A 16020-nucleotide genomic window follows, 5' to 3' on the forward strand; every position below is an offset into this window, starting at 1 on the left:
GAAGGCCAAGGCAGGCAGAGTCCTGTCCTTTGCAGGCACGGCCCCCCTAGGGAAGAGGTAGAGGCTGTACTCGCCGGAGAGGCCCAGAGCGTAGTGGAGTAGGACTGGGCGGGTGTGTGACGTCTCCGAGGGGAGGGACCATCTAGAGGTGGGATTAGGTCACGCACTGGAGGCGTGCCGCACGGGTGTGAGCGACCCACCCGCTGTAGAAGTAGTGCTGCGGCTTTTTCTTCTGGAGTTTCAGCTGGGTCTTCGAAAGAAACGGGGCCCCTGTCTACTGAGCTGCACAGGGGAATGGGTCTTGATGCAGTGGGTCCTCCGGGGCTTGGACTGCCCGACTGATTAGGGAGGGTCCTCCTGGGCCCCTTGAGAGGCGGGGGTCCCCGTTACCGGTGGCGGGGCATCCCTACAGAGCAGTCTCTTTGGAGGACGGAAGTTCCCGTGGGGAACAGAGGTCATGACTTACTGAGCCACACGGAAGACTGGGGTAATGACAGCTGCACAGAGAATGAGTTGAAGGGACCACCTTCAGGGCACGGGCGGATGGAGTTCTCCACTGATCAGGCCCCACGGGGATGGAGGTCCTGATCCGAGGGCTCCACAGATGACGTGGGTCCTCATCGAGCCCTATCTGGACGGGGTCCTGACTAATTCGTCCCACCTGGGTGCGCTGCGTGCATGAGGGACCTCCTCTCCCCAAATGCACGGCTCACCGGCCCAACTCACTCCACAAGGGTGAGCACCCCGCCTCTCTAGGCTGAATGGGGTCGTGATGGCCCAGAGGAGGGACAAAGTAAGGGATACTTGACTGGCCGGGCTCATTGGGACCGGACTGCCGTGCAACAGCTGTCGCCCCTCCTCCCGCTCGGGGCCGGGTTGGGGGCGGTGCCTGGCGGGTGGGGGCGGGCCGAGCGGTGGGGGCGCAGTCGCCGGGCCGCGGGCGGCGGGACGGTCCGGGCTGGGGGCTGGGGTGGGACCGGGCGCACGCAATGGAGCTGCTGTCCGCTCTGAGCCTGGGAGAGCTGGCGCTCAGCTTCTCTCGAGTGCCGTTGTTCCCCGTATTCGACCTCAGCTACTTCATAGTCTCCATCCTCTACCTCAAGTATGAGCCAGGTGAGCCAGAGCAGGGGTTTGGAGGGGGCTGGCATCGCGGGGCCGGGGGCGGGGGCGAGGAGCGGGATGCCCTGGATCGTTGGGGAGACAGCTCCCAGGACGGGTTCGGGAGAACAGACAGACAAGGTGCTGGGGTCGTGGGGTTCTCCAATACCGGGGTGGGCAGGAGGGAGAACCGTGAGGTAGGGCACGAAGTGAAGAAGCCCCTCGAGATGGTAGGGCTGGGGAAGGCGAAGTAGATGGGGCCTGGAAGGAAGGAGAGGGACGTGATCAGTTCAGAGGAGGGGGAACAGGTGTTGGAGAGGGGGCAGGGAGAGAAGGTCAAGGGTCCTAATAGTGGAGGGTCGCATGAAGTTCGGCGAGGGGCTAGGTCGAGGTGAGGATGCAGGCGGGTGTGGGCGCTGCCGGCGTCGCAGACGTCTTGGCCGCCCGCAGGAGTGACCTCCCTCCTTGCCCTTGGCTAGGGAGCAGGAGCAGCAGCTGAGTGTCTATATAAGGGCCGGTTGTGCTGGGGTCAGGTTCAGAGAAAGTGACACCAGTACCCCCTCCCCGCTGCAGTCAAGGGGCTACCTTCCCCTCCCTCCCCCTCAGCGAGGCTGTACTGGATCTCCGCTCGCTGCGGGAATTCCTCCAGCCCTGGCCCCCACCCATCCTTTCCACTTACTGAGCAGAATCGGCCCTGGGACCGGGTAATTTGGGGTCAGCTTTCTCCCACCAGCTCCAGACCCCCATGGAGAATCGCAGAGTGGGAAGACCCAGCTTCTAGGATTTAAACACACACACGTTTTTAAAATGAGGGTAAATGGCCTCCACAGAATGTGTTCTATTTTTATACAAGGTTCACTGAATATTCCTCATACTCCTAGTATTCTAATTATTCTAGTACACCAGCAAACTAAATGAAATGGACAGTAGAATTAAGCTTCTGAAAAAAGGTCACCCAAAACTGTGACTGTTTCTCCCACTTAGATGTAAATCACCCTTATATTCTCTTCTCATAATGGAAATAGCTTTTTTTAAATGATAAAAATAGGTGCCCCTGTATATTTTAAAATCAAGCCGAAAAGCACAAAGGAAAAAAGAGGATTACAGCTGATGTGGTGGCCACCCTCTCAAGACCTCTCTTCTCTGCATCGATACCCCCAGAGTTATGAATGTGTGCAAATGGGATCATATGCTGCTTGCCAAATGTTTTGTCCAGTTTTATTTTTGCCATCCTACAAGCCAGAGCCTATTTTTTTTCAAAAGCTTTTCTGTAGAGCAGTTACTTTGCAAAGCAAAATAAGCTTTGTATTGCCGTAAGACAACCGCGGGGCTGTATTTCCTGCTTGGTGACTCAGGCCATTCCCAACAGAAGTACAGAACCCAGCACACCTTGGGAAATCTCAAACTGTGGAGCAGGAGCCTCCTAGGCATGCAGGTGCTTGGAGGAAAGAGGTCTCCAGGCTGGTTGGGAGTATGCAGGAGGGGTCAGGACATTCCACAGAGTAAGTCCTCTGAACTGGAAGTGCAGGAGCCTGAAGGTTCCTGAACGTTGAGAGAGTTCAACGGATCTCACCCCTAGCTGCACATTAGAGCCTCTCAGGGCTCTTAAACCCTCCAAGTGATTCAGAGTATCTGGTAGGGGGCTCTGGTATCCTTATGTTTGAAGTTCCCCTCCCCCAGTGATTGCTGTCTGCTGTCAAGGTTGAGAACTGCAGCGCAGTTCAACCCCCTCCTTTTGTAACTGGGTAAATTAGGAAACAGAGGCTAAGCTAATTTACATAAGCAATGAGCCTCTGGTCCTGTGGTTGGTAAATGCAGGCCTTGGGATTCCAACCCAGGCCTGCTTGACCCCAGGAATTACTAGGATTACTCTGGGGTACTTGCTTCTCCCTTAGAAAAGGGAGGTGTTGGACTTAGCCATTAGCAGCCCCCCTAACCTGTTTGGTGGTCCTGCTAAGCCTCTCTGTAAAGGGTTTCCTCTCAGAATCCGTGTGCTGATTGCAGGAGCAGCTTCAGAATCTGCAGAGTCCCTTGTTCAGAAATTAAAAGTTTCCAGACAGTGACAGCAGAACAGCTAACCAAGCGTGGGGCCCTCTGAGCACTGGGCCACGGGGCCACTGCATGGGTAGCACTTAGAAGAAGAGAGCCGAGCTGCCTCTAAGGCAAATCTCCAAATTGGGAGTGATTCTGCCTCTGGCGTAAGCTAGTAATGGAGTCTCCATGAGCTTCAGTTTGCTCCTCTGTGAAATGGGCTCATTGGTAAAATAACCCGGGATTCCCTTTCCTGGCTGTTGTGAAGATCTATTGAGATCCACTAAGAACTGCTAGGGTCTAAGGCACTTGGGAGAGGTACTTATGATTATTTTTAAGGCAGTGAGGGAATGTGTTTCCTGGGATGCAGGCATTTTCTGGGGCAGGATTTCCTGAGAATGAGAACAAAGCTCAGAGTGGAGTCCTCAAAGTGAACAGCATCTGTGTCCCATGGGAGCTGGTTAAGAAATGCAGAACGCCAGGCCCACCCCCCACCCAGACCTGCATTTGAATAAGGTCCCCATCGGCACACTAACATTTGAGAAGTGATGAACTGTAAGAGGCTGGAGCTCCTTGTTAAACCAGGAGCTGATTCATGGGGCTTGGGGTTTGGGTCTGGTTCACTTCCAGGACCCCCAGCTCTTATGCAAGAAGTCAGGAGGAAGCAGTGGGTGCTGGGCTGCATGATTGAAGGAATGAAGGAATGAATGAATTACAATCCTGGTTACCTTAAGCCTGACCCATCCAAAGAACTTTTCAGACCAGTGGTCCTCAAATTAGACTGATCCGCGGAGCTTTTAAAACTCCTCTTGTCTAGGCAGAGCCCCTCTGTCAATTAAATCAGAACCGCTGGGGGTAGCACTAGCATCAGTGTTTTATTTTTTTGGACTGGGAAAAATGAATATGTCTGTTCCTATACTTTTGCCAATAAAATATGTTTTATAAAATGGTTTTTTATCTTAACTTTTTCAGAAAGATTTTATTTATTTATTTTTAGAGAGAGAGGAAGGGAGGGAGAAAGAGAGGGAGAGAAACGTCCTTGTCTGAGAGAGATATCGATCCTCTGCCTCTTGCACACCCCAATCTGGGGACCTGGCTCACAGACCAGGCACATGCCCTGACTGGGAATCGAACCTGAGACCCTTCGGTTTGCAGGCCAGCACTCAAACCACTGAGCCACACCAGCCAGGGCTAAAATGCTTTTATCTTATCACACCACTTAAACATTTTCTAAAATGTATTTTTCAATTATAGTTGGCATATTGGGTTGGCTAAAAAGTCCATTTAGTTTTTTTTCATAAAATAAAAGACACATTTTTCATTTTCATCAATAACCTTGTTGGTTTGGATATTTTGAGTATGTTTGCTATCTCCTACTATTGACTTCTAGTGGGTAGAGGCCAGGGGTGCTGCTAAACATCTTCCAGTACATAAGACAGCCCCACAGCAAAGAATTATTTGGCCAAAATGTCAATAGTACCAAGAAACTTTGTAACCACTTTTAACACTTTTGATGTGTTCCATCAGTCATAGCACCTTCTCCATACACTGCATAAGTCTTTTCTCTTTTTTTGCATTTCAGTTGCATTTTTACCTTTCTTGAAATACTAAAGCATAATACACTGAAAATGTTGCATATTTTCTTCCATCTTCAATATTAAAGTGGCTGCATAAAAATTCACCAATTTTGATGTTTTTTTAAAATACACGTTGATATGACAGCTGTCACAATACACAATGTAACACAATTGTTTTGAATGAAGTTAAAGACAACTAAGCACAGCTAGAACCATCATATGGAAAAGACTAAATGAACTTCTTGACCAACCCAGTGTAATATCATATTAGTTTCAAGTGTTTTAAAGTTCCCCAGATGAGAGCTGGCTCTCCGCCCCAGGGTTTCCCAACCTCGGCACTAGGGGTGGTTAGAGCCAGACCGTGCTCTGCGGTAGGGGCAGTCCTGTGCATTTGAGGATGTTTTGCAGCATTCTTGATCTCCACCCACTGGCTGCTGGTATCACAACCCACTGTGACAACCAAAAATGTCCCCATACATTGCCATTGTCCCAGATTTTTGCTTTGAATTGAGAGCTGTTGATCTCCAGGGGTGTCCAACTGTTTCATGTCCCTGGGCCACGCTGGAAGAAGAGTTGTCTTGGGCCACACATTAAATATACAAACACTAAGGAAAACTGATGAGCAAAAAAAAGGTTTTAAGAAAATTTACAACTTTTGTGTCGAGCCGCGTTTATAGCCACCCTGTGCGGCCCGCGGGACTCAGGTTGGATGCCCCTAAAGGTGCTTGCAAGGACCAGGCAGGTGGGGAGCATGCCCGGGTGAGATCCAGGCAGGCTCATCTCCACCTGATTGGGCCTGGAACCACCAGAACTGGTTTTTCAAGGGAAGCTGGAAATGTGATTTGGCTGTTAGAATACTTTCTTTCTTCTCTTTTTTTAATTTAATAGACTTTATTTTTTAGAGTCATTAGATCCAGATCAAAATTAAGCTGAAGCTACAGTCTCCATATACCACTGACCACCACTGCCACACACCTGCAGCCTTCCCCCATTTGTTACAGTCAGTGAGCCAACATTATTATCGACACTGTCATTATCACGTCACCATCCGTCACCATAGGTTGTCAGCATTCTTATCAACCAGGCTCTAGTTTACATTAGGAATCTTTGGTGTTGTACATTTACGAGTTCTGACAAACGTATTCACTGTATGGTATCATACAGAATAGTTTCACCGTCCTAAAGATCCCCTGCGCTCCACCCCTTCATCACTCTCCCTTACCCCTGAGCCCCCACCAACCCCAGATCTCTTTACTGTCTCCGTAATTCTACCTTTTCTGGAAGGTCATAGAGTTGGACTCATACAGTCTGTATTCTTTTCAAACTGGCTTCTTTCAGTAATATGCATTTAAGTTTCCTTCATGTCTTTTTGTGGCTTAATAGTTCATTTCTTTTTAGTGTTAAATAATATTCCGCGGTATGGCTATACCACAGTTTAATTATTACCTATTGAAGAACATCTTAGTTGCCGTTTGAACATTTTAGAAATTCTGTGTGCACTAAGAGAACAATTCCTTGATCTCTGGTTTGAACTGAAAGCTTTTCTGAGGTTGGGGGTGCTGTTCATCCTACAATCTTGCAAGGCAGGGACTACCAACTCCTACAGGGAAGGAAACTGGCAGAGGGCTGTGCTCAAAGGCTCAGGGAGAGAGTATTTAGAGTCGCTGAGATACTGTCAGTTTACCTCATCTGCAGACCTCAGACGAAACGGCTCGGAAGGAGGGACAGTGCTGAAAGTGCCCCGGGGAACCTTCTAGTTCCCCCCTGCCATCCACAGACTGCACACTGAGCCCTGGAGACACTGGAACTCAGGCACTGAGCAGAGTTCCTCCTCCCTCCTGGGACAGAGCTGATTTTCACAAATTCATCCACTAGAATTTGCGCCCACAGGTACTTTCCATTTCAGTTCAGTTCCAGGAATAACTCTCGCACAACTGCTAGGCACTCAGCAATTTCTTTTCATCCTCATGGGCGCAATGGGGTGACCAAGTCACCCGGGTTTGCCCAAGACAAGAACCCAAAGTCCCTTGTCCCGGAACTCCCAGGTCCCAGGCAAACTGGGATGGTCAGTCACTCCAGACAGCTGCCCTGTCATACACAGGAGCAAACTGAAGCCGGCAGAGGGGACAACTTCAGTGGCTAACCGGGGTTTGAAACCTGTCTTCTGCTGCTTCTGCGTGCTGCTCCCAAACCAAGGGTGTGGCAAAGGGAAGGAGCCAGGGGGACAGCGTCTCAGCCACTGCCTTGCTCTGGGTCCTCGGGGCAAGTTGTCTCCAAAAGCCTCAGACTTCCCATTGGTGGCAATGGGGAGACTCTTCCTGTCCTTCCAGGATTGCCAGGAGGGTATTGACAATAATAGAAGCGTAATGATTATCAGGTGCCTTGAGTCATCAGTACGACTCAGCGAAGGGGGTCCTCTCACTCTCTTTTGACAGCAGAGGAAACAGGGTGGGAAGGGAGCAGTGTTTGCCCAAGGCCACGCCTGAGTGAGCAGCAAAGCCAAAAACCCAGGCATGTGACTTTTTAAAAAATCAGGACTCACCCCTGGTACAAACACGGAGCCTGCTTTAGTCCTGCAAAACCCAGGTTCCCCGCCCCCAGTCTCAGCCTCTGGGGTAGCCTCAGAGGGCATGAGAAAAGCCCTGGAAGGAATTCAGCCCCTGAGGGTTATTTTTAAATGCAGAGGTATCCATTTCTGCAAAGCATGGGTGCCTCACCTGACCCGGTCCCTGCAGAACCCACCAGCTGCTCTGAAGGATTATCGCTAGGCTGGCAGCACTCTGAGAGGAGAACACTCTGCTTTCTTCAGCCCCGCAGGCCCTCGGTAAATGCTGCACCTTTCGGATGACCCGAGGGCAGGGAGAGGAGGTACTTGGTGCTGGTACCTCCGTGGTGAGGTTGCAGAGGGAAAATTGAGTCCCAGCCATTGTTAGAGGAGTTGGGCAAAGAAGGGGTTAAGGGCTCACACCTGACAGAAGGAAAGGGAAGCAGAGGGACAAATAGCTTGTCCAAGATCACGTGGTTAGTTGGGGGGATGGCAAAGAGAAAGGGGAGTGTGGTGATGACTTCCTCTAAAACAGCTTTTGTTAGGCATGCTTTCCGATTGTAAAATGTGTAGCAAGAGAATGAGTGAATAACTCGTGGCCTATTTCTATGATGGAATACTATACAACAGTAAAAATGAGTATTACTCTTAAAAATACTGTGCTCAGTGAAAGAGACAAATGCAAAAGGCCGTGCTATACAATTCCACCCACACGCAATACAGAAGTTCTAGGATTTTTCATCACGCCAAAAGGAGACCCTGTCCCCATCAGCAGTCACTCCCCGTTACCTTCCCCCAGCCCCTGGCCACCACTGACCTGCTTTCTGTCTTTACGGATTGGCCCGTTCAGGACATTTCATACAGATAGGACCACACGATGTATGGCCTTTGTGTCTGGCTTCTTTCACTTAGCATATGTTCAAGATTCATCCATGTTGTAGTATCTATCAAGATTTCATTCCTTTTTTAAAAATTAATTTATTTTCCAAATACAGTTGCCATACAACATTCATTATATTAGCTTCAGCTATACAATATCGTGATGAGATGTTTGTATACCTCACAAAGCGAGCACCCCAATAAGGACTTCACTCCTTTTAAGGCTGACTGATGCCCACGCTGTGGGTGTGTCACATCTTGTAGCCATTTGTCGTCTGATGGACACTGGAGTCGTTTCTTCCCTTCAGTGATTGGGGAGCATGAACATGGACTTTTAAGAGTCTCCTGGAACTTTATGGTGGGTTCTTACAGATAGAACAGCATGGGACACCCCACTGCCCACCCAAGGTGTGAGACCTCCTGTTCCTGGACCCCCATCCACAGCCATCAGGGAGGGACAGGCGGTGAGGACCCACGAGGGGGCTCAGTACAGGCTGTGGGGCCTAGTTCAGAGAGGCGGGAGAGTGACCCATGTCCTTCCTGCTTACCATCTTTCGGGGGGTGGGGGTGCCCTTGTTTTTTCTGAGTTTGATGACTAAATATTTCAAACACAATAAATATCACAGTCTCCTCTGTCCCCTCCACTCAGACTTAACAGATGTGAACATTGATTTGCTTCAGATATGCTTTTTCTTTAAATACAGTGACAGACACGGCCAACCCTGCCCCTACCTTGTCTCCCTCTCTAGATGTGACCACCGCCCTAAAGTCAGCCTGTAGCCTTCCCCTCGCTATGTTTATACCTTCACCACCGCCCATGTGTCTGTAACTACAGTAGTTCCCTCCCCGGCCCCCCCATCTGCGGTTTTTCTTTTTTGTAGTTTCAGTTATTTGTGGTCAAACAGGAATTTATTCTTACAGTTCTGGAGGCCAGAAGTCCAAAGTCGAGGTGTCAGGAGGTTGGCTCCTTCCGGGGGCAGTAGGGGAAGACCCTTCCACGTGTGTCTGACTGCTGGTGTTGCTGGCAGTCCTTGGCAGTCCTTGGCTTGTAGACACATGGCGTCGATCTCTGTCTCCATCTTCACGTGGTCTTCTGTATGCATTTCTTGAGGTTCATGTAACAAAGTACCACAAACTAGGTGGCTTAAAAAAACAAATGTGTCATCTCACAGTTCTAGAGGCCCGAAGTCCAATGTCAAAGTGGCAGTGGGGCCGTGCTCTCTCCAGTGCTTCTAGAGAGGAGGCTTCCCAGGCCTCTTCCTGGTTTCGGGTGGGGGCTAGCATCCTCTCTGTCTCGGGCTCATAGCTGCAGCTGGCAGCCTCTGCTCCAAGTTCACAGCGCCCTCCCTCATCTCTGCTCTGTATAAAGGCAGGAGGCATGGGATTAGAGCCCACCCTAGCGACCTCATCTTAATACTTCCAAAAGAGGTCACATTCACAGGTACCAGGAGTAAGGACGTCAGCATAATATTTTGAACACCACGGTTCAACTCACAACACCTTCTCTGTGTCTGTCTGGAATATTATTCAGCCTTAAAAAGGAAGGAAATTCTGACACATGAATATTATTCAGCCTTAAAAAGGAAGGAAATTCTGACACATGCTACAAAAAGGAATTAAAACGGAGGACATTATGCTGAGCGAAATAAACCAGTCACAAAAAGACAAGTACAGTACTTTAGGATGCCGCCCCCTCCCTCCGCCCGCCCCCGCCCAGGAGCAGTGGAGCTGTCCCGGCGCCACCCCATGGCGTCCTGGCTGTGTGCCATGCTGCACTGCTTCGGGAGTTACATCCTGGCCGACCTGCTCCTCGGGGAGCCCCTGATCGACTATTTCAGCAACAACTCCAGTGTCCTGCTGGCCTCAGCCGTCTGGTAAGCATCGCAGGCTGGCAGGGCGCGGGGGAGCAGAGCCTGCGGGCAGGGGTGCCCCATCCACCAGGGAGGTGGGAGGTCAGAGGAACTGGGACCCAGCAGCAGGACCTCCACAGTGTCCCTGAAGGCACCGCCCTCTGTGGCCCAGCGCTGTCATGATACAGGCTTATGGGGAGGAGGGGTTTAGATACAACCTTCCCAGGGGCCCCCAGAATCTGTCTCCCCGCTGATGCTCAGCATTCTGTCCCTGAAGGTACCTGATTTTCTTCTGCCCCATGGACCTCTTTTACAAGTGTGTCTGCTTCTTGCCTGTGAAACTCATCTTTGTGGCCATGAAGGAGGTGGTGAGAGTCCGCAAGATCGCCGTGGGCATCCACCACGCGCATCACCACTACCACCACGGGTGGTTCGCCATGATCGCCACTGGCTGGGTCAAAGGTAAATAACGGGACCACGACGATGGCGATGGGAAATCACCCAGTTGCGAACCCCTGTTCAATGGCACATATTGGGCACCCCAGCTGGCAGAGCCATTGTTCTGGGCTAAGGGGTGTCAGGACTACTGCCGGAGTCCAGGCTCCCCCTTAGCCAACACTTTAGAGCAGATGAGAAGGTCCTTCCAGGAATTTAACTGGCCAAGGTAAATGACAGCTGATACCTCAAGCAGGGTTTCTCAGCTGTGGCACTGCTGACACTTGGGGCTGGGTCACTCTCTGGTGAGGGCCGTCCTGTGCATGGTCAGGTGTTGAGCAGCAGCCCTGGCCTTCACCCACCGGCGGCACACCCCCCTCCCAAGTCATGACAACCAAAAATGTCTCCAGACATTGCCAAATGCCTCCTTGGGAGGCAAAATCACCTCAGTTGTGAACCCCTGGTACGGTGGTTCCGGAGCCCCAGTTACACAGCTGACCCTGGAGAGGGCATCCCAGCCTCCTTAGCGAGTGCATGTGGGATAATTGGGAAGATTCTGCCTTGAAATTTAACCATGACAGCTCCACATGAGTCTCCTTACTCTCTCCAGCAAGCCTGTACTAATTCCCCAGGGCTACAGCATGCCTCCCCGAGGGCAGGTGGCGTGAGAAAGATTGAGAGCTCAGAGCACTAAGGAGAGAGGCTGTGGGTGGGGTCACTCTGCAAGCACAGCTCAGGGTCCTGGATTGGGACTGCCAGGGTAGACGGCCCAGAGCGTCCAAGCCTTCCCGGGGGATAGTAGCTCGATTCCTTCATGCTTGGTTTGCTCCAAATGTGCTGTGTGTCCTTCAGCAAGACTCTGGCCACTCTGAGCATGTTTTCTCACCCGTACTGATCATCATACACCCTGGGCTCATTGTCCCCCTGGAGAGGATTCCAGGAGCAGAGAGTCTGCTGCTGTGGAAATTCAGCCAAGAAGGAAGCTGGGGGTGGCAGGCTCGTTCACAAGCCCCCTGTTCCGTAGGTTCTGGTGTCGCCCTCATGTCCAACTTCGAGCAGCTGCTCCGAGGGGTCTGGAAGCCAGAGTCCAACGAGATCTTGCACATGTCCTTGTGAGTACCCCGTCCCCCTCACCTGTTCCTCCTGTGCCCCTGGGCCTGACCCTGGGTGGGATACTTCTGGTAACTTGGAGGTCTCAGCTCTTGATTCTGGCCTTCAGAAGCTTCCAGAGGACATGTCTGGGGAAACCCAGAGAGGAGACTAAAGCTCTGCCTCGGGGAGAAGGGCGGGCAGAGATATAGGAAGATCAGATCGTTCATCTGGGTTTTGAAGAGTGACTAGGAGTCTTCTGGCAAAGAAGGGGCCTCTGGACAGAGGCCATCACCTCTGCCAACTATCAAGTCAGGAAAAGACAACAATTCTGCCTGGTTCTGCAGGGCAGCGGTGGGTGGGAAGCTTGGGGCTCGGAGTGTGGGTGGGGAGTGTGGCTGGAGCTAAAAGTGGAGAGTGGTGGGCAGAGCCAAACTGCGACGTCCAGGACCCACCCAGAACCCCACGCTGCATTTGGCCTGATACATTTTTAAAAGACTTCACAGATTGCGGCTGGTAAAATTTTCTCCCAATCTACAATAAGTAAAACTATAGTCATGAAAATATGACAGAATTAAAAGGCTGACCCATAGACCAATGAAAATTACCTCTTGTTTTACACTTTGGAAAATGTGGTTTTATCTTGTTTCATCCCACCCCCAATGTACTGACCTAGAGTGGGCCCCAGTTGGCTGCACCGCCTGCTGCTAAGCGGGCAGGTGGCTTCCCCTCTCAGGTTCTGTTCCTGCCTCATCAGCTGAGGATGAGGGTCCCATGGACTCACAGGCATACCCCCGCCCTGGTGCCTGGTGAGCGCTCGGGAAATATCAGTTAGAACCATCGTGTTCGAGTGTGTGCAACGAGTGACTGACCTCAGGAACAGGAGTCGTGGGTCTGTCTGGAAACGAGGTAAAATCCTAGAAGCCTAGTCTGCAAGGAAGAAAAGGAAAGTCAAGAAAAACCGTGTGTTGTAATCCCACCTCCTGAGGGAGTGTGCTGTTTGGGGGTCCTTAAGACCACCCTCAGGTTTGACGATTCGCTGGAAGGACTCACAGAACTTGGCACAGCCCTTTCACTCAGGGTTCCAGTTTATTACAGGGAAGGATACAGATTCAAATGAGCAGAGGTAAGAAGCACGTGGGGCAGCGTCCAGGAGAGACCAGGCTTGAGCTCCCGGTCCCCTCTCAATGGAGCTATGTGGACGGTGGCTGTTTCTCCCAGCATCCACGTGTGACTATATGCATTGAATGTGGCCAGCCACACTTCTCCGAGCTCTGGTGTCCAGGGTTTTTACCGGTGCTCAGTGACACAGACAGCTGTCCACCTGCGTGACTGACGTCAGCCTCCAGCTCCTCCAGCGGCTGAGCTGAGACCACATGGCCCAAGACCCCTGCTCTAAAACACACTGTTACTGTCTGGTGTGACCCCAAGTCCCCAAGTAAACAAAAACTCCTGTCACATAGGATATTCCCAGGGCTTGGAGGGCACCTCCCAAAATCCAGAGGCAAAGGCCAGATCCCTCTTTGAGTCAAGTTAGCCCTTTACTGCACAGAGAGACCCCACCTCCCCCTCCGTGCCATGTGGGCATCTTCCATTTCACACTCCGAAGCCAGAGGGAGCTGGGGCTGGCTGGGCGCAGGCGGGGAAGGGGGTCTGGGATAGAGGTACACAGGCCTGAGCCCTGCCATGCTTCTTAGTAACCATGGTTGTCCCCTGCAGCCCCACCAAGGCCAGCCTGTACGGAGCTATACTCTTCACCCTCCAGCAGACCCGCTGGCTTCCGGTGTCCAAAGCCAGTCTCATCTTTATCTTCACCATGTTCATGGTGTCCTGTAAGGTAAGGCTTCCTGTCCTGACCCACACCCACACACACCTCCTGGGCAAGGGGCTGGGACTTGCAGCCTCTGGTGTCCAGGAAAGGTGAGCCCTAAGTGCATGGAGGGTAGGAGCTGGCCAGTAGGTCCGTGCATGGAAGAGAGTCTGAGAGAGCAACGTCCCACAGGTGGAGACTGGAGTGAGGAATTGAGTCCTTCCCAGCAAACGGTCCACCCTAGGCAAAGGCCGAGATGGGGGCAGGAGCATGCAGGGTCTGTCGGGCTGTGTGCCTTGGGTGTGGAGAGCAGAGGGACAAGGTGCAGGGAAGGCGCCCTCAGGATGCTGGGGACTTGGGCTAGACCAACAGGGATGCAGGTCTGATCGTCAGGCCTTGACTTGGAGTCACCCCACCCTCTGGGGAGGGTTGAGGGGCTGCGTTCTCCCTCTCCACAGAGCTGGGGAGCTCGGTTGCTGGCTCCCTGGAACGGGACAAGGGCCATCAAAAGGGAACAAGTGACTACAGGCACCAAAAGTCCCACATCCCGGGACAGTTGGTACCCTCCTAGGGGTGGGGGGCTGTGCAGCCAGAAGGCTGAGTCTGGGCTACCTCTGACTTTGACCTGGCTAACCTTCTCTCCCCTCTCGCCTCCCCTCCCTTTGCTTTCTCTCTTCATCTTCCTCTGGCTCTCTCACTGTCTCCCTGTCCCCCTTCCACCCCTTCTCAGGTGTTCCTGACAGCCACTCACTCCCACAGTTCCCCTTTTGATGTTCTGGAAGGTTATATCTGTCCTGTGCTGTTTGGAACAGCCTTGGGGGGTGACCATCACCATGACAACCACGGTGGAGCCCATGGAGGGTCCCACGGTGGCGGTGGGCCTGGCTCCCCGCACTCAGCCATGGCCACCAAGTCCAAGGAGGAGCTGAGTGAGGGCTCCAGGAAGAAGAAGACCAAGAAGGCAGATTAGGGGGTGGCCCAGTGGGCCTGTGGGGTCCTGGGGAGAAGACCCGGACCCAAAACCCTCAGAGTCAGGAGTAGGGAGGTGTCCTGGGCTCAACTGTCCCCTCTTGAGGCCTCAACTTCCCCATCTGCAAACTGGGGTCATTAGCCCACCCTCCAGGCCTGATGTGAGGGGTTAGATGAGATATGGGGGTAAAGGGCATCTGTAGGAATGGGGGTCCCTCCCTGTGGGACCCCTGTAGAGTCACAGATATTTTGGGGGGTGCACAGAATGCTGGCAGTGTCTCTAGCCGGATACACTGGCAGTTATATTCTTGGTTCTATTATTTCCTCTCTAAAATGGTTTTGACTCCAAATTTCAAGCAGCATTGAGACTCATTCATTTGATGGATGATTCCTAAGTACCTCCTGCGAGGTCACTGCTGTGATTTTCATGTCTCCTTGCTGACTCCTCCTGGGCATGCAGGGGCAAGGTGCCTCCTTCTCAGAGCCTTGCGTTCCCCACCTGTGTGATGGGGTCCCCTGGCCCTCCTCTATACACAAGGGCTGACGTGAGGCTGGGCGTGAACCAGCCTCACAAGCACAGAAGCACAGCACAGTCAGGAGGAGAGCCCATGACGGGAGTTCACTGCACTTGAGAACCGCTTTGAGTTTTAGATCATTTGTGTTTGTGGACTGGAGAACCTCATGTTACCTGGTGTGAAGGAGGCCTTCCATAGACACATCTAGGCCAGACTTGAGAGCTAGGGGGGTGGGAAGGCTTGTTGTGATCCTTGGCTTTGAGCTACCCCTAATCCAAAGAAGTGCAGCTGGGTGGGTGGGGGTTCCAAGGTCCAGCTCTGCCCGGGGCTCCAAGTGCTTACTGTTGGACCCTGGAAGCATCAGGCCTTCCTCATGCCAGCATCCTTCATTGCCGCTCATTCAGTCATTCAACAAACATGTTGTTGCCTATTCTGCCAAGCCCTGTGCTGCTGCTGGGCAGGCTGGGAACTTACTTCTGGGTGAGCAAGGGGGTTGGCAGCTGAAGGCCGCTCCCAGCTATCTTCATCTCATCCTAGGTCACCAGGATGTCTGAGAGGGGTGGGCGGGTTCAATATGGCCTGTTTCAGGTGGGGTTGGGCCCAGACCAGGCCTCCCGGAGGCTGCCCTCTGCACATCATTGCTCAGAGGGGTGCTCGGGAAAGTGTTCTGCAGCTGCTGCGAGATTGGCTTGGGGTTATTGGGGTCCCAGGTGTTGCCCAGCTGTTGGAAAAGTGCCTTGATCTGGTGATACCTGGGACCTGGGTGGGTTCTGAAGCTGTAAGGCCCTGAATTCGTCCTCTTGCATGTCCACCAAGGCTCGGCATGAAGGTTCAGCAAATATATCTGTTGTGAGAGAACCTTTTTGGCTTGTCCAGTTCATTCCTGCTCTTCTCTTAGAGAGGCTCCGAGTTTCCAGGGGAATGAGGCTCGTGACAGCCCTGATGACCGATGGGAGATGATGGCTGCGGGTGAGGTCTGTGGGATTCGGGGTTAAACAGACCTGGGTTCAAGTTCTTGCTCTGCCACCAACAGGTCATGAGACCTCCCCTCTTGCAAGCCTGTTTGCTTCTTGGGAAGGCAGGGGGTTGATTATCACTGTCCTTCAAAGATAGGGGCAATAGTGGAGTGGTTGGGGTTTGCAGCTAAGAGTCTATAAAAGATTCTGTTAACAGAAAAAGACAAGCCACAGACTGGGAGAAAATCTTTGAAAGTCACATATCT

At 52.2% G+C, this 16020-nt stretch overlaps 1 protein-coding gene across 1 annotated transcript; it reads left to right on the top strand.

Moving 5' to 3' along the window:
- Positions 1 to 923: 923 nt before the first annotated feature.
- On the top strand, positions 924 to 15656 carry TMEM38A (transmembrane protein 38A). Its single transcript, XM_024560851.3, has 6 exons — positions 924 to 1113; positions 9848 to 10004; positions 10258 to 10442; positions 11440 to 11527; positions 13224 to 13341; positions 14045 to 15656. Exons 1-6 carry the CDS (start codon positions 990 to 992, stop codon positions 14282 to 14284), a joined length of 912 nt encoding a protein of 303 aa, XP_024416619.1. The 5' UTR covers positions 924 to 989; the 3' UTR covers positions 14285 to 15656.
- Positions 15657 to 16020: the final 364 nt, after the last annotated feature.

Source organism: Desmodus rotundus, chromosome 9 (genome assembly GCF_022682495.2).
Source record: "Desmodus rotundus isolate HL8 chromosome 9, HLdesRot8A.1, whole genome shotgun sequence".
NCBI classification, from domain to species: Eukaryota; Metazoa; Chordata; class Mammalia; order Chiroptera; family Phyllostomidae; genus Desmodus; species Desmodus rotundus.